The 18,679-nt window shown below is 36.0% G+C and overlaps 1 protein-coding gene across 5 annotated transcripts; it reads left to right on the plus strand.

Annotated features, from left to right (window-relative positions):
• The first annotated feature begins 6 nt into the window (after window positions 1–6).
• CUNH5orf63 (chromosome unknown C5orf63 homolog) lies at window positions 7–18,039 on the plus strand. 5 transcript variants are annotated; one of them, XM_015486584.2, is made up of 7 exons: window positions 7–206; window positions 1,654–1,754; window positions 4,944–5,175; window positions 5,335–5,424; window positions 13,664–13,784; window positions 16,705–16,761; window positions 17,392–18,039. In XM_015486584.2, exons 5-7 carry the CDS (start codon window positions 13,671–13,673, stop codon window positions 17,566–17,568), a joined length of 348 nt encoding a protein of 115 aa, XP_015342070.1. In that variant the 5' UTR covers window positions 7–206; window positions 1,654–1,754; window positions 4,944–5,175; window positions 5,335–5,424; window positions 13,664–13,670; the 3' UTR covers window positions 17,569–18,039. The 5 variants fall into 5 exon arrangements, with proteins under 5 accessions (XP_015342070.1, XP_048667779.1, XP_015342062.1 ...); XM_048811822.1 differs by lacking the exon at window positions 5,335–5,424 and having other exon boundaries at window positions 7–214; XM_015486576.2 differs by lacking the exon at window positions 5,335–5,424.
• Window positions 18,040–18,679: the final 640 nt, after the last annotated feature.

Raw genomic sequence — 18,679 nt, forward strand, 5'->3', positions numbered from 1 at the left:
GAGGTGGGTGTCTGCGCCCGGGATCCGGCGGCGTGCGCTGGCGGACTGCTGTGCGGAGCTGCGGTTCGTTGCCGGCGCGCCGGCCGCAGAGGGAGGCCCGTGAGCCGTTTGCTGTGCCTTACGCTGACAATTTCGATTGTCCGTTAGAGGGAATTTAATTAAGCCGGGAGCTATAAGTCCATGAACCACCGAGAGAGATTATAAGCGTGCGTGTGTATGTGTTGTGATGGCGTTCTGGGAAATGAATAAATGACGGCAGGGAAAAGGCAACTTTTTAAGAGAAGGCAGAAAACATCTCAACTCAATGCTTCCAGTGATTCACAGATGCCCCAGTCCCGGGTTTAATTGAATTCTATGAAGTGGCAATATAATCACACTTGGCAGCCTGCTGAGATGACTGCCTTTAAATAAATATTTTTGAGCAGCCATATTGACCTTTAATTGGGGTGAAAAGGTTGAAAAGTGCAGGAAAGAACATTGCGAGAGCTAGGGCCCTCTGGATCAGCTGCCTGCACCCTTTCTCTGCTTTACTGGGCAGAAGCAGTCTTCTGGGCACGATACAATGAGAGAATAAATCGGCGACTGTACAATTCCCAGCAAATGCCCTGACAAATATCAGCTCATACAATTTTTTAATAAGTCGAAGGGTAGAAAAGTCCCCCCTAAATTGTTACTAACATGAATAGGCATGTGATTGTTTCTAGGGCTGTCTTTAGCAAGGAATTTTCTGCCTGGGTGATCTTTATTCTTGTTTCTAAACAGATAGTGTTTATATAGTACTTTATATTTTAATATGGCCAGCATGACCCCAAAATTCTCAGCTTCTCAAGAACATTTCCCAACAAAAAGCCAGGCTTCCCAAAACTACACACTTGGTTAACTAGTCACTCGAGCTGTGTGTCAGTGAGCAAACTGTGGTGGCTATAGAGGCCATAGTCTTCTCATTTAGTAATAATCTGTGGAATAGCTTGTAAAATGCAATTGAAGCTCTCTACCAATATTCAGAACCATATACATTGAGATGCCTTATAGGTAAATAACAGATTTAAAATTTGGAGAACTAAGTGAACCCTGGCAATACAGAGTGATTATTGTAACAGGACAAGGCAGAACTAATCATGGATCTATGTGAGATGTTATAGCCTAATAACCTAGGTCCTGCTCTGCTAAGGAATTGTGTGGAACCAGAAAGGCCCAGTTGTAAAAATTAAGATTTGTGAGGTTGGCACTTTAGGCACATTCCAGATTTTCTCTCTTCCCAGCTTTCTGGTAATAGCCATTTGCCAAGAAAGGACCAATATTTTTGTTTCCTTACCAGAGGAATATATCATTATATAGTTTTATTGGACTATTCATCTGTAATAGAAATGAGGATTTTCCAACTTTAAATTTATTGGATTATGTTTCTGTCTTGTTCCAGATGCCTGGCTATATTCATACTCTGAAGTACCTAGAGGCAGTGCCTTCAAAATAAGTTTGTTTTTTAATTAAAAATTTTGTATTTCATGACTTGTATATACTCGAGCTGGCTGATACATTCAGTCACTCTAATACTAGGGCTTGGGGTTTCAAACATAGCAAGACCTTGAAGTGCTCTAGTATATGTAGTAAGTTTTTTATTTAAAATCTAATTTTTGCCACTGCTTTATTCAGGGCATACATCAGAAGAAGCCAAAAGCCAGCTGGAATAGCCCCTAAATGCGATTTTAATCTTGTTTGCAATTATTTTGAAGGGGAGAAACCATCTGTATCAGGTATGTTTAGCTACACAGGTAGCAATGACTGCATGAGTATCCACAATCATTCCCTTTTTATCACATAGCAAATTCTAAGGACAAACTCATTTGGAAAAGAATATGAAAAAAAAAAAAGTTGTAGCTCAGTTTAGCATAGGTATATGATTCCATATCTCTAACTCACTATTCCAGTATAGACACAGGGGTGAAAACACTATTCTTTTTATTCCAATTCTTAATTAAGAATTAACTTATAAAGATAGAGGCAAAGTTCAAAGGATCTATGTTTCTAGAAAGTATCCATCTTCAGGAATTTCAGAACATTTCATTAGTATCTTATTCCTTCTTCTGTTGCTATAATAAAATGCTTTAAGCTGGGTAATTTATAGAGTGAAAAGGTTTATCTGATTTATAATTCTCATAGCCGGAGGATCCAAGCACTATGTCACTGTGGTCCTAGCAAGGGCCTTCAGCCAAGTCACATTGTGGTGGAGAAACAGAAAGGAAAATAGACATGTGCTAAAGGGGCAAAACGTGGGGTGACCTTGCTTTTATTACACCTACTCTCAAGAGAACTAATTCACTCTAAGAGACCAACATTAATCCCTTCTGAAGGCAGTCCTCAATCCCTATGGATTACCTCCCACTAGACAAAACCTCTTAAAGATTCAGCCACCTCAACAGTGCCACACTGGGGACAAATCTTTCAGCACATGAATCTTTGAGGAGTACACTCAAATCATATCTAAACCATAGAAACCAGTAAAATCAAGTAACAGCCATTTTATTGCTATAGCCTTTATGACTGTGGTATTGTATTATCCATCTTTCCTCTGCCCAAGGTATGAGTTCTTTAAGGACAGGGACAATATTTTAATTGTTTATATTTATAGTACCTGGCATAATACCTGGCACATTGCAAACACTACATTGCTATAGAAATGAAAGGGCAGTATCCCGGAAGGGAAGCTGAATCTATAAGGGGCGTGAAAACATCACTAGAATGGTATAGCAAGGCAGAGAAAAGAATATGAAATAATAGTCTCCTTCTACGAATTTACTGGATAGAAGTAATGCTTTGATTAACAGCTTGGAGCAGTGAAGGGCATATTTGAGAATCTACAGATGGTTACCAGACTGCCTTCCAAGGATTTCTGCCTGGCCAGTTGCGGAGCCTTTGTTGTGTTGAATGGCATATACAAGCTGAAAGGCCTCACCAGCCCTGTCTCCACACTCCCTCCAGGCCTGCCATGCTCAACTCTTAACTAAAATACCTGTTTGGCAAATGTGTGAAGTGTGTCCATGAAGGTACACTAAATTATTACCTTACATACAGCACCAGTATTTTGCTTGGCTCTGCATTAAGAGTAGAGGACTTATATTTAATCACTATTTTAAATCTAGGTTTCTTAAATAATATTAAGAAAAATTCACACTTGTCTTTTCTCCTTTATTAACAACATTCCAAAGAGTTCAAAGTTGATAGCATTTTCTGTGGTAAAAGGGTAGTCATGGGTTAAATGCTGCTTCCTTCGGTTGCCAATGAAATTGCAGCAGAAATTAATGTTGCAATTGTAAACAAATGAACTTCCTCCAATTGTTCAGTATTTTTTCATATTAATAATGAAATAGTAGGGAAATGGTTTTTAGCTTAGTCAGAAAGAAAGGACATGACATTGAATTATATGATTTTTTTAAAAAAACTCTTCTTAAAACATATAATCTTTGTATTCAGTAAAAAAAAAAAAAAAAAAAAAAGGATACTGTTACTTAATAGAAATTCAGTCAGATGAGGCAATTTGAGACATATGCCTGGAAAAAAGAGATCTAAATTAGGCTGTTTCTCTAGGTTTAAAATGAAATTAATGTGGATCTTCTTAAGAGTTAGAGATCAGAACCTCATTCTATAGTAAAAGAATTTTTCTATGTGAAACTGAGTCTTTTCTTCTTTCCAACCTTAAAATAAGCCTTAAACAAAACATGGTGTCTGTTACTTGATATACACTGAGAATTAATATATAAGACTTTTAGAGATTTTTAGAAGAAAGGGGGCTGAACTTAGAGTTATCTTCTAGTTCTGAAATTTTATGTTGGTCTTATTATATATAAAAATATGCCATTGTTCAAGGAGAAAATATAAAGAAATGAAGAAAGATTGTATAAAAGATTTGGTTAAACAAGTCTTATCCATAAAGCAAGCAGAATTTCCAAAGACATTTCCCAGTTCTAAAATATTGAAATATTCCATCAATGGTGACTGTTAAAGAATAGAATAGGACTTAGAAGATTGTAGAATCTCAGCAATGGAGGATTGCCAGGGCCTGACTTCAGGAGTGGATGATTCCCAATGTTCAGATTTGGCATTATACTTCTGTGAGCCTAGGTCTTGTTGATATCAAAAGTTTAGTGGAGTGTATATTTAACATTTCATATGTCCAAAGCCATTTGCAACATAATGGCTAGAAATTAATGAAATATCTTTCAGGTCTTTTGTAGTCATAAGGATAATATTACCTCTTCATCAAGAAGCAATGGAAATGGGTAGAATATTAGTGACAAATGGATGACACTGCCTGAGTAGATGGATTTTTAATTGAAAACAGTTTTTAGGATTGAGTTTATGTGCTTTTCAATACCAAGGAAACTAGTATTACAAGCTGGAGACAATAAAACTAAGATGTTTAATAAAATTACCTTCTTTCTGGGTCAGTATGAAATATCAGAGACATCTTCAAAGGTAATGGGTCATGTTGGTTAAGAAGGATAATGTGGAAAGGAGTCTGAATAATTCCTATGCACTTTGTTCCCATTCCTTGAACTAGATGATTTTGCCCTCATCTTAATGCTACCTTTATGGAATGAAGGAATTTTAAAATTAGTTTTTAAACTCAATTAAGCTCTCATATATGATATAACCCAACCACATTATTCAGGTTTTCTTGGCTTTCAGGAACAGCTTTGCAGCCATTATGTCATAATTGAACTGAACATTGTTTCACACTTTGAATTTGGAATATGCTTCTCTGGCTCTTGACCAGTTGCTGAGTCAGTACCTTTAGGGTTGAGGATGGAGGTTGGGCCTCTGTGTTAAAGATGTGTTAACATAAATTAGTCCAGAGTACTCTTTGAACTCTTGGGTACTAGAGGGAGTGTATCATGAGAATACATTACTGTTCTTGATTAGCATCATCATTTTATTTTTCTCAGCTGAATGTTTTCTTGGAAACCTTTCTCTGACATTGTCATGTGAACCAACTCATTAACAAGTAGACTCTTCTGAAGCAACAATCTGGAAAGAGTGGCTGCTAAGGTCTGAAAATCCTAAAACAAACTCTTACTTACACTGAAGATTCCTCTCCCTTTCCACTCCACATTTGTCAGCTTGCTATAGTCCAAGGCAAAGACAGCAGTGTTTCTGTGCATGGAAGAGCATACCAAGGTAAAAAGCATCTGTCATTTAAAAAATTCATTAAAATTTATCTAATAGTAAGAGAGAAAATGCATTCTTTTTATAGAAAGCTTTTCCATCTCAGGTGCTTAGACAGTTTCAAGATGGGTGCCCAGGTATTCTAATGTCCCCTCCCCCATTCCCTGACAGTCTTTTCTGACACCAAGGATTCTCAGTTATGATTGAAGAATGAAAAAAGAGTGGGCAATGAAAAAAATGCCTTTACATCTCCCTGGATCTGTAAGTAATTTTGGTCCTCTTTAAAGGGCCAAGTATTTTAGTTTCCTTCAGAATACTTCAGATACTCTGTTCAAGGCCTTATGCAGTTGTAGGCTTTTGCCATGGAGTTTCTTCAGCATGAGATTTCCTCTTCTCAGATCAGGAAGAAGTTTGACACCCAAAGCCTGAGGGCATAGTTCCTCTGGGTCTCTGGAAAATGGGAGAACAAATGGTAGAATTTTTGTTTTACAGTTGATGAGACTAGAGACTAAAGAGTTGAGGATTTGTGAGTCCAAAGCCAGCCTCAGCAAAAGTGAGATGCTAAGCAACTCAGTGAGACCCTGTCTCTAAATATAATACAAAATAGGGCTGGGGATGTAGCTCAGTTGGCGAGTGCCCCTGAGTTCAATCCCTGGTACACCCCCTCCAAAAAAAAAAAAAAAAACAATGAGGATTTGCCCAATGTCTCCTAATTAGCTACCTTTCTCTATGAAGTGTATATTTATGTAATCATCACCTTAAAAGTGCATTCAGAGAACTCAAATGTAGAATTCCAGCTGAAATGGCACATGAAGAATAACTTTAAAGTTCTAAATGAAGTATTATACCATTTATGCTTACTTTCTCTGACTGATGAGTTAACAAGAACGATGTTCATTTACATTATTTTGACCCTTCTAGATAGTTTATTTAGTACTGCTTGGAACAAGTTATATTTAAAGGTATTAATAAAGTCCAACTTTACCATTACATAGGCAGCTTCTGTTTTGACATTCATGGATCAAGAATAACATTGGTAAAGTAGTAAGATTCTGAATTTTTCCATATTTGAAAAAATAAAGGCAAGTACTAGAAAAGAGCAAGTGGAAAGGGACTGGCCTTTGTTTTAAAAGCTATTGGGGTTAACTTTGATTCCTGAAAAGTTCAATTTCAGTGTGCTGTTTTGATATTTTGTGAAACCTGAGTGAACTAAGCCAATACCTCATACCAAGATATTAGCTGGTCGGTCTTACCTAGATTTAGTGACTTCCTTAATAGCAGATAAACATATTGGATCTTTGATCATTCATGTCATGTCTGAGAGTTTCATACTTAAGTAATTTTTACAATCAATTTTTCAGCCATTTCTGTTAGAAATATTTTCAGTTTTATAATTCCCCATTTCTGAGATTGCTGTGATTTCTGAGATTTAAGTTTTCCATTTGAGGCCAATAAAAGCACATTTCTTTTTGTAGAATCATTATCATTATTATTGTTATTCATAAAATGCCTTAGAATGATTTATTAACCAATAGTCTTACTTCTCTATTTTGTTTTATGACTTACGCAAAGGTTTTTACATTTTTATCCCTTTTTAAGGTACTCAGTCAACTTTTGCCTTCACTCTTCTCCCCCAACTCACTATCGCTATCCCTACCCAAAATCTCTCTCTTTAGTTAAGATGTTAAACTAGGTAAGAACCAGTCAAGATAGTTTGTTTTAGGGGTAGGCATTTATTGAAAGAATTAACTCCTTTGGAGCCACATCGGACATATCTCTTCTAGATGGTGTAGGTTATTTCTTTGCCCCTATTCTGGGCAAGTCTTCATCACTCTGTTTGAAAATGAACCTCTCCCTCTTTCTAGAAACACTTTATAAATAAAACTAGCCTTGCCAGCGTTTTATTCTAGTCCATGCCACCATCCTCTCTCAAACTGCTATAGTCACCTGTTAACTAGGTCTCTGATTCCATCTTTGCTCTTCACTTGGAGCCTTTTCATTTACTATTTTCTCTTCCTGAAGTATTCCTCTTTCAGATCTTTACACTGTCTCATCCTTTAGTTTTGGTTCGAACTATATCTGCACAGAGAATACCTTATTTAAAGAACCTCCCTTAGTCACCATTACATTTGAATCTCCTTCCTGTACACATCACTGTCTGATACAGTAAGACATAATTAGACTCATAGGAGTCTCTTTGCTAGAATGTGCACCTCACGAGGGCAAGGTGCCTGGCTTTCTTGTTCACCACTGTACATACACCAGCACATATAGTAATATCTGGTACATGGAGAAATGTAGGTAATTGTTAAATGAACAAATACATCAGTGACTCTCATCCCACACCTGGATTATCAAACTGACCTCCATTTAGCTTTCCCCCATTCAATAGCCATGGCATTCCTACCTCAACACCTTTGTATCTATCCCTAAATTTGAAATGCTTTTCCTTTTATCTGTATATCCAAATCCTAAATGATTTAAAATCTTTCTTTTGTGAAACCACCTCCAGTCTCAACCCATTGTACTCTTCTTTCCCGTTCTCTTATGGCATTTAAAATCACCTTTTATATGTCTCTGTTGTTAGTTTCCTGTTTTTATAATTTACCTGTATATTGGTACATGTCTTACCTTCCAACCAGATTTTTTAACTCTTCATGGGTGAGGATTCTCTTATTCACTCTCAATCCTTTTTTTCCCTCTCCACTTGTAGAATAAATGAATAAATGATATCATTAGTTTACTGATTACTGAGAAGCCTATCATAATTTCTTGTTTCATTTAAAAATTTAACTCCCTTCTCTTCAACCCACTAAAATACAGCTAGAATTCTTGTTGCTCATATCTAGTGTGTGAAGTTGACTACTCAAGAACTTTAGGAGGGAAAAAGATTGACTAAACAACAAGCAGGATAGAAAAAAAAATTTAATGGCTTGCTTAGTTTTACAGAGAATTAGAAGGAGGTAAAGGCAGTATGCATATATTAAACGGTGGACACATAAATGTCATATGTTTTTAGTGAAATCAATTTATTGGATAGGCAGAACCCACACTTCAAACAGCTAAAGAACTTTTTCACAGAGTACTTGCAAATTAGATGTGCGTGAATACAAATGAATGTAGCACCCATTGAGTCCAAACAGTGGAATAGAGACATCCAGATCCTTGGAAATCCCATGGTCATGATAATAATTTGAAGGGAAATTAAAAGGGTTTTGTCTGTGGGCACTCATGTGATCAATCAGTCCTTTCTGGACTCTGATTCTCTACTAGTTCTCTAGTTCCCTGTGTGGAGAAACCATTGGCACTGAGATCTGATGTAGAAACTGCAGGGAGGGAGTGTGGTATAAGGAGCTGCTCCTTGCCTACCCAGGCCTGGGTCATGAAATAGGCCTACTTGTGGTTTAATGTGTTGTGTAGAAGCAAAGCAGATATCCAGATTGCCTAATCAGAACAAAGCTGAACAGGATGCCTTGTGCAACAGACCCACAGGTGGATAGTTAGCTCAGGATCTTTGTTGCAAAATCTTATCTGAATTGGCACCACCTTCTTAGTAGTTTCCCTGGCCAGGTGAATTAGGGGCCCATTTCAGGTTGGAGCTTCTACCCCCCCACCCATTCCATATTTTCTGTTCTGTACCCTCATTTCCACCCCCATTTTAGCCCCCTGGAATTGACACCTCACAGTAGCTGTTCAGTTTTCAGTTTTGGATTTGTCTCTATATAGTGCCTTTCCTTGTCACTCTTGGCTTCACAAGGGCCATACTCTCTTTCTCTCTTGTCCTTGTACACAAAATCCCAGTGTAGACTGCCACTTGTTCAGGAGGAAATGAGGGTCAGACAGACATGACTGATCAGAAATACAGTAACACTGGAGAGGCATTTATCCCTATTTCCCTGAATTAGGTAGAGACCCATGACCCAGAGGAGTCCCTTTAGAGAACCTCACTTCATTACATAAACTTCTGGTGATCCAAAATAATGGGATTTGTTCCCCCAAAGAGGTGTGTATCAGTGTCTGTTTCTGTTCATTCCAGTAAAAATAGGAATGTTATACTTAGATGATAATAAATGTGAAATGGAGCACTTAACTTCTCATATGGCACAAATGACTAAACGGAAGCCCTGAGCTCTCTTTATGGAACACAGGTTCAGCAAGAGCTATGGTAATAGTGTTTGGTTAATGTCAGCTCAACATTAAATGTACATTATACTCTTGTGAAGAAGCTCCAGCATTATCTGTTAATAACCAAGGCGGTACCTGGGTTTATGTAGACTTTTTGATTTTGCACATGAATTAACACTGCAGCTTGCTGATGAAGGATCATGTGAGCTTGGAGCTTTGGTGTGCCAAAGACTCTTTGTATGAATAAAATTCTGGTCAGTGAAGGTCAGTTTCTCTACTCAAGCAAGAACAATGTTGTTTCCCTCCTAATCAGATACACACAGTGTTAGAAAAATCCAGGAGCCCTGCATAAATGATGTGCAGCCATAGCCTGGGCAGCTCCTCATGCAAGAAATGAATAATCCTTAATAAAGGTTCAAACAACCCTGGCTTCTTTCTGTACTGTAATCGTTGCTTTAATGGTATGCCCTTCAGTGCTTTGCAGGGAAATTGCTATAAAGTTAAGTTATCTTCCCTATCTTGTTTCAAGGAGGGCTGTCCAGTCGACTCCCTCCCTAATATTGTTTGATTCTACCATAAAGACCACTGAAGTTAGCCTGAGTTTTGTTGAAAGGCCAGCATTCCCTTTCTCTTTCAGTGGGATCTATACCTCTGAGCAGCACTGGACTTAAAACAGCAGGAGTCACCATCTTTATTGTTAGGCTGTGGAATTTGTTTTAAGCACATTCTAAATCTAATCTTATACCTTTTGCTTCTTCTTTTTTTTTTTTTTTGTAAGTCTGTGACAAAGGTGACCCAATTGTACCTCTTTGATATTATGAACACAGCTCTTTTTGCTCATATCACAGAGACATATAACAAAATACAAAGGATAAAATTGTGTCTCTGTGTAATAGGGCCACATTTCATGACTAAATTCAATGACATAATCAAAAAAGTTGTTTTCTCAGCCATGAACTAATAAGCAGAGACCACTTTTCATGATTTTTTAATTTTTAATTTTTTTTAGTTGTCAATGGATCTTTTTTATTTTATTTATATGCAGTGCTGAGGATTGAACCCAGGGTCTGATGCATGCCAGGCAAGCAGTGTACCACTGAGTCACAATTCCAGCCCCTTAGGATTTTTTTTTTAATAGTACTAAGAAGATACCGTTCAAAAATAATTGAACTAGTGAAAATGTCACATTGACAAAGTAACCCATACTAAGATTTTACTTCAAGAAGGCTCTATATGGTGAATGTGACATTGACAGCAGTGGTGTTAGGGTTGACAGTTTTTTAGTAAGATGTTCTAAGAAGATAATTAAAGAGTTCCTATGGAAGTGTGTCATGTTGCATTTTATTTTTTCTAATACAAAGTGGACTCCACAAATTAAGGAATTTTAGCCTTACTGTCTGCCTAAGAGAGGGATAGGGAGTTTTTTCCTTTATATCAGACTCTAATAATAGTTTTATAATATGATACTTCCAAAGAAATAAGTCAATTGAATGCTATAGTGAAATGAATATGCCTTGAGCATTTAAAAAATACGCAGGTTGTAAAATTGCATAGCATGGATACATTACCTGGTAAACAAATGTTTTATGATTCATTGTTTAAAAATGCATAAAAAAGTAGAAATGGAGAATAATTGGAAAAAAGAGGGAGTTGTATACAGAATGGTTGTAGCATCACTGAAGACTTGACTTAACTCTCTGTGTTGGTTTAACAAATATTCCAGCAAATCTGGAATGAATAGCAACTCTGTTTACTATGACAGGTTTTATTTGTCTTGGGTGCAACCAAGACCACATGCTGTGTTTTGTCATGTTGGAAATACTGAAGCAGATTTTCATTGTGCAAGTGAATTTTTTTAAAGCCTTAACACCTCAGCCTCAACTCAGCTAGGTAAAAGCAATAAGTTTTACTTCCCTTACTGGCCATACATCAATAAATCTTCAGTCCCTCCACTAACAGCATGTAGCTATGGTTCACCATTCTGATTATTAGTCTTAGGTCACCACCATAGATGACCAGATCCTTCTGATTTTCAAAGGCTGTGTTTCTGTCTTTTATAAGGTTAATTTCCTATTTTATTTCTTCTTCATATATTGTATAACTTCTTTGACACTACATCCAGCATGCCACTGGTGACATAGAGCCTTTCCAAGTCCAGTGACTTAGAAATTTCTACATAATATGAACATGGCTAAATTCTATTTTTTCTCTTCATTTATGTCCTGTGTAAGACAAAGGCTGTTTTTAGAAGCTGTGTCTCCAACAACAATTACTTATTGGAGTTGTTGATTTTGCTGAATTTACAGAGAATGTTGATACCAGGGCTTAACATTTAGTAGAAAGTAGAACAGAATATTGGAAATTGTTTAGATCCACTTTCCATCTTGGAGTAACTCTGGATAGCACATCCTTGCAAAATTCTTATCACATTCCTTTTTTTAATGCATTATCAAGATCAGTTAGTTAGCCAAGTGATCTGCTAAAAGTAGAAGAGTAAGAAAGACTTAACAGTGAAGGCAAAATTACTGTTATCGTGGATCATTATCTGATTTTTTTTTTCCTGTGGTCTTTACCATAGTTTGATATAGGTTAGTGGTTTTCTCTAAAGTCATATCACTCTGTTTGAAATGAGTTCAAAGCTAATCTTACACTGAGGAGTCTGATTGCTAGTAAAGTTTAACAATTAATGCCGTCATGCTCTGTGGAGCAGATCAGCAGGTGATTCAAGCTGGTGTCAGTGAAGATGTTAGAACCAGTTGCAGCACCCCAGCCCAAAATCTGTGGACACCCTGAGGAGTATTAACGTTTAGTTATAAGGTAGGACTAAATAGTAACTGCTATACATACTGAATGATTGAAGAGGGTTAAAGGTGAGAGTGGGGAAACCTTATTCCAATACTTTTTTAAAACATTCAAACACATATTTAAGCATTTATTAAATGCCAGGTTGATTGTGGGTGCTTAGAGATAGAGGGTTGAACAAATACCTCCTCTAACAGAATTCACCTTGTAGTAGAGGGAACAGAATTCAGTTTAGATAACAAAGGACAAAAGAAAGGTATTTCAAGGTATGAGGATGGAGAATTATGAACTGGCTAGCATTGGTAAGGTGGTCACTAAGACGTTTTCAAAGTAGATGACAGGATACCCGGGCCAAATGAGTAGAAGCCACTTAGGAGATTTTCATGCAGAGGGGAAGCATGTACAAAAATCCTGATGAAAAAATGATCTCTGGGTATTCAAGGACTAGAAGAGAACTTTTGCAGCTGCAATTCACCAAGGGAAGAGAAGGAAAAGTGATAGATGAAGTTAGAGTAAAGTGAAGTTAAGAAATTGTGATCCCAGGAATGAGTTCATCTTGGGAATATTGATAAAGCCAACAGTGCACATGTGTTTTAAAAGTGAAATTATAATATTTGTAGTTTTAAAGACAAAGCTGGAGTCTCAATAGAATATCTAGAAATAATAGGGTGTCTTATGTCAAGCAAAGCAGGATGAGGGAGCTTCAAAGCCTACTGTTTGACATGCTGCTATTAAGCTGTTCTTGGAATCTCTCCAGTGGAAACACTAGTACATTTGTGTATGAAGTTATTGAAAATTATGGCAATCTCCTTTTAAAATACTTCTTAAGGAGTTGAGCAGAGATTTATTTTTTTCTTTTTTCTGACAAGTTAACTGAGTCTGATTCTCCTCTGTAGTTCCTTTAACTACAGTTTTATGTTTCCCCACCTCTTGCATTGGAGTAGCATGGATCTCTAAAGAGATAGCCAGCACCTTTAGTGGGGACTTGTGCTTTTCATTTGCTTATTCTTTCCCTTACTGTGATGGTAGCTGAATGCTTGTCTGTCAGTAAGATAAGCTATCTCTTGGTGAAATGAAATTGATCAGATTATGTTATGTGCATGTACAAATATGTCACAATGAATCCCCCTGTTATATATAATTACTGTGCACCAAAAAGATGTTTTTAAGGACTGATTGGAATAAGAAAGTTTACTTAAAAAAAAAAAAAATAAATAAGCAATCCCTGTGACTATCTCAAGATACCTCTAATTTTAGGAAATCATCAGGATACCGGCAAAAATCTGCAGGTGATTTTGTATTCAAATTAATAAGCTCATGGAATTAACTTACAAAAAATAACTAGGCACACAACTAAGCCATAATGTGATTTTTTTCCCCATTCTGTTCTGTTTGGAATACAATGAATGTTGAGGCATTATGGAGACTTGCCAAACATCTGGGCACTCCTGGACTCCAAGGAGCAATTCTGAAGCCTTCAAATTCCATCATAAGCTTGCAGCTTAACTATTTGTATTGTAAAGGGTAAAAATCTAAGGCACAGAAGTTTACTGGTTTATTTTTCTTTTGGCAGAATTAAGATGTTCTGGTTTCAAGGAAATAGCATGCAACTTGCTAAATCCTCCTTTGGACTCTTCTTGAGAAATCTCTCTGCCTCTAAGACAACTTTGCCTGTGCTGACCTTATTCACAAAGGTACAGAGTGAAAAAATAAAATTACTACTTTAAAAATATAAAATATTAAGATTTTTGGTGCATACAGTTGTACATTTACAAATACAGGACAAATCTGAAAGGAAGACAGTGGAATAAACTCTCTTCAAACCTGCTCTCCAATTTCTCTCTCAGTACAGTAGCAGTAACTGTTTCCTCCCCAGACACTTCATTGTCTTCACAGTTATCAAAGAGTAAATTAATATATTTAATTGACATCTGACCCCTATGTTAAAAAAGTATAGATTATATTATGTTTAAAAATGTATCATTTGCAATTTTAGTAAGGCTTTAAGCAACTTAGCAAGACCCTGTCTCAAAATTTAAAATAATAAATAAAAGGGTTGAGGATGTGACTCAGTGGTTAAGCATCACTGGATTCGGTCCCTGGTACCAAAAAAAAAAAAAAAAAAAAAAGTATCATTTGGAAATAAGTCAGTTTGTGGTAGTTATATTCTATAAAATCACCACAAACACAGAATTAGCAAATACTGAATCATTACTCCTAGAGAAAATACAGGATTAGGTTCCCATGAGCCTCTGGTCACAGTATTTTTTTCAAATGACCAAATATATAACCTTATGTATAGTTTTTAATACAAAAGCAAAATTTTTATTACATTTGGTATTTCTGAAAATAGGCATATTTTTATTTTAATGAAAGGCAGAGCATTACTGTTAGACCTCAGTTTATAACAAGTGCTTTGGCAACTTGAATTTTTTATCACTCTCTGCATGTTCATGTACATAAATAACTGCAAAAGTGTTTCAAGTATCAATTTGAGGGTTTCAATAAGTTTTAGCAAGTAGGCAAGTTCACAAATATGGAATTCATGAATAATGAAGATTGAATGTATTTCTTTTTCTTATCCCTAATACTACACACCCCCCCGCCCCCAGTACTAGGGATAGAAACCAGAGACACATTGCCACTGAGCTACATCCCCAGCCCTTTGTATTTTTTATTTTAAGGCAGGTTTCACTTAGTTGCGTAGGGCCTCTCTAAGTTGCTGAGGCTGGCCTGAAACTTGGTATCCTCCTGCTTCAGCCTCTGCAACCTCTGGAATTACAGGCGTGCGCCATTGCACCTGGTTAGTTTAAAATTTTTAATGAGATTTTCTACTTGAAATTTATGACCAAACATTAATGATTTCTTTTTGCTAGTTTACATCAGTTTGTGCAATTTATAATCAAAAAAGAAAGTGCGGATGGGGCCAGGGATGTGGCTCAAGCAGTAGTGTGCTCGCCTGGCATGCGCAGGGTGCTGGGTTCGATCCTCAGCACCACATAAAAATAAAATAAAGAAGTTGTGTCTACTGAAAACTAAAAAATAAAATATGAAAAAATTTTCTCTCTCTCAAAAAAAAAAGAAAGTGCAGAGTAATAGAAGCAACTTTTGTGAATAATTTTGCAATTCAAATAAAAAGGGGCTCTTAATAGTTTTTTAAAATAGATTTCAAACATTTTAACAATTTGAAAAAATCTAGCAGTTATCAAATAACAAAACTGAAGTAGTGTTTTTGAATGAATTTTTGTTGAGAATATTTAATTTGTACTACTTTTTATATCCATGAATATATATTGCACTCTTGGGAATTAAGGAATAAAAATTATTTCATCATATGAGAATCTATGATGGCAAATGCATGTGAAAATTAACCACAAAAATAAATAATCCCTAAGGCTAATTGTACTCATTTGGCCTACTGTTCTGCACTGTTTTTCAGCTTGCTAACAGTTGAGAGTCAAAAACATTTATAAAACAAGACCAACAAAAACCAACAGTCCATTTAACTCAATATAGGTACTAAACCCATGAGGCACATAATAAAGACATCTTAACGAAGTTTTTAATATAAAAGCAAAATCTTAATACATTTGATACTTTTGAAAATTAGTATGTTTGTGTTTTGTTTCTGCTTTTAAGGTCTTAGGTTAACTTTTTTCATACTTTGTCAGAAAATTTCAGCATGATTGACTTAAACTATAATCTGTTGTTGATGCTAATAACAATTTGGTAAGTCTCATTCTCTGACCCAGGAGAGTAGGGCCAAAAAGACCCAGAAAGATCTCTGTCCTTATATAAAACATGCTGTGAGTTAAACTGGAGGAAGGGTCTCTTTTTAACATAGTAGCTCATCCCTTCCTGATGTGTTAAAATGTAGATTTTATATAAACATCAGTAATGTTGTATCTATCTTGAGCTCCTACAAGAGAACCTATAGCTAGTCCCTTTTCTTAGACTGACTGGCTGAGAATCCTTTAAAATCCGCTGATGATCAATAGTGTTCTCAACATACTTTTCCATGGTATGGTTGAAGAGTTTGTTACAAACAACAATGGATGCTAAAACTTCTTGCCTTTCAAGTAGAGTATTAGCATTAGAATACCTGTTGCTAATACTACTTATACAAGAAAATGGGTAAAATAATACAAATTGGTATCATCATTTTAAAAGATGGAACAATAACTAACTGTGTCATGAGGGGTTTATTCCTGCAGACTGATCATGAAAAATAGGCCAGCAAAATTCAGCGTTTCCCAGTCAGAACAGACTAAGCCATTCTGCTGGTGGCAGCCAGGCCACAGAGGTGCTCCTCAACTCAAGGAGCCTCTGGTAGATAGATCAGAGAAACAAATAATAAACATCTAAATTTATCATAAATCCATACACCCATGTATATAGGGTGAGATATATATATATATATATATATATATATATATATATNTTTTTTTTTTTTTTTTTTTTTAAGATTCTATGGTAGTGTTTAGCTTTGAGAATAAAGCAGTCTAATTAACATGGCAGAAAACTGTCCTTTAAAGTAAATAAAACCTGTGGGTTTTTGGTTAGGCTGAAGATCATTCTTTAGGTTTAACAGCTTTATTTTTTTCCTTCCTGTAGGATCCATGCCCACTCTGTGATGAAGCCAAGGAAGTACTCAAGCCTTATAAAAACAGGGTAATAGTGTGGCTTTTATGAATGTGGAATGGATATTATATGTGGTATAAAGTATCTATCTCCATCCTTTTTTTAGGAAAAGAGATTAAATAATTTTTCATTTAAATTTTCTTTCTATTCTTCAGAGAGAGAGTTTAGTGCTGATTTCCATAAAACTCATTACCCCTAAGTGTTTTTCTCTGAACAGTACTGATTTTCTTACTCTGACTCTTAATATGAGTCAAAGTTAACTAGCAGGTGCAATATTCATGTTTTCTTTAAACCTTTGTCCCCATTTCTTTTATCGTATTTCATAACTTCCATGGAAATGCTGTCATGTAGCCAAACCATCACACCTTTACCATTTTACAACCAAAACACTTCTTTCCTAGGCAGCTCCCCAGCTGGGATGTGTCTTATTTCATCAGAACTGAGCAGGAGTGTGATGCTGAATGTAACAGGTGTAACAGAAAAGTAGCAAGATCTGTAGGTAGGGAATATGGTATAATGAAACCAGTCATTTTGGAAACTAGGGGCATTAGAACAAAGTGGACCTAAAACAAATGACCAAAACCTCTCAGCATTAGAAACTGCAAATTTGCATTGTTCTTAGTCTCTAAAATATAGAGCTTTAGCCTGTCTGTGCTTCAGTTTATCTTACAGGAGGTGGACATCACACTTCCAGAAAATTCTGCTTGGTATGAAAGGTATAAATTTGACATTCCCGTCTTTCATTTGAATGACCAGTTTCTAATGAAGCATCGAGTAAACACCTCAAAACTTGAGAAACAACTTCTGAAATTTGAGCAGCAAGGTGCTACAGACTGACTAATGCCTTCATGGTTTTCTACCCTCTCTGTCCATAATGCATCTTCCTAAGGAAATGACCATGGCCTCATACTCCTTTTGTCACTTTTCACAGAGCCCTAAGGCTGTTTTGAACTCAGTGGTGCCACATAAATGTTGCCATTCCTCTTCTGATTGATGGAAGTTACCCATGTGGGAACTGTTTACTTGTGGGCATTTTGTAAAATAAGAGGAGTATATTGACAGGGAGGGGGATGATGGAAGGAGGGAGAAATCCATTTGTCTTACTTATTTTTCCCTTTTGTATTAATATGGAAGCACTTCACATGAACTGGACAGTGCTGTTTATAGGAAGAAGGCTTTGCATTCCTGCTGCTGCCCTGGAGGGCTTAACTTTTTAATGAAAGAATAAATGCTCTTCCACTCAGTAGATAAAGTGAAATGTGAATTGTTAATAACTGTGCACAGTCAATAAAGGGATGTTTTAACGAATACATCTGCATGAAGCCTATTTCAGTGGGATTTAATAATACCTGTTTAAATTTAGAGTTCATTTTTGTTGGGTAGAAAAGAATAATTATACTAGCCAAAGAGACGTCATTTCATAGAGACAAAAGAAAGACTTAAAACCCCAAAATGTATAGAAGAACCTAGCATGCTTTGCACATACTCAGAGAATTGATCTGTAATATTGAGAACTGCCTTTGATAGTTATTCAGTTATCATCAATTAAGTTAATTCAACTTAAAAGACAGTAGTTTTGTCACTTTTTAATATATTAGGGAAAATTCACTTTTAATCATAACTGAATAGAAAAGTCATTTAAAAACAAAATACTCCTTCACCATTCTATATAAAGAATTAAAAGTGGAGTTTTATACCTGTATTTACATTTTGTCAAATCCAGCCAATCTAGGAATGAATTCACATAAAAACAAAACTTCCCTTTTTCTTTTAAAATCACATCACTGCAATTCCATCTGTAATGAAATTCTTTCATGAACTAGTTGGATAAATTTGGACATTATCGACCACTAGATTTTAATTTGATCACTATGATTTAGTCTTAGAAATTATAGAATACTGGAGCTAACAAATCTTAGATATTGTCTTCATTTTATACATGAGGAGG

Source organism: Marmota marmota, unplaced genomic scaffold, assembly GCF_001458135.2.
Source record: "Marmota marmota marmota unplaced genomic scaffold, marMar, whole genome shotgun sequence".
NCBI lineage: Eukaryota > Metazoa > Chordata > Mammalia > Rodentia > Sciuridae > Marmota > Marmota marmota.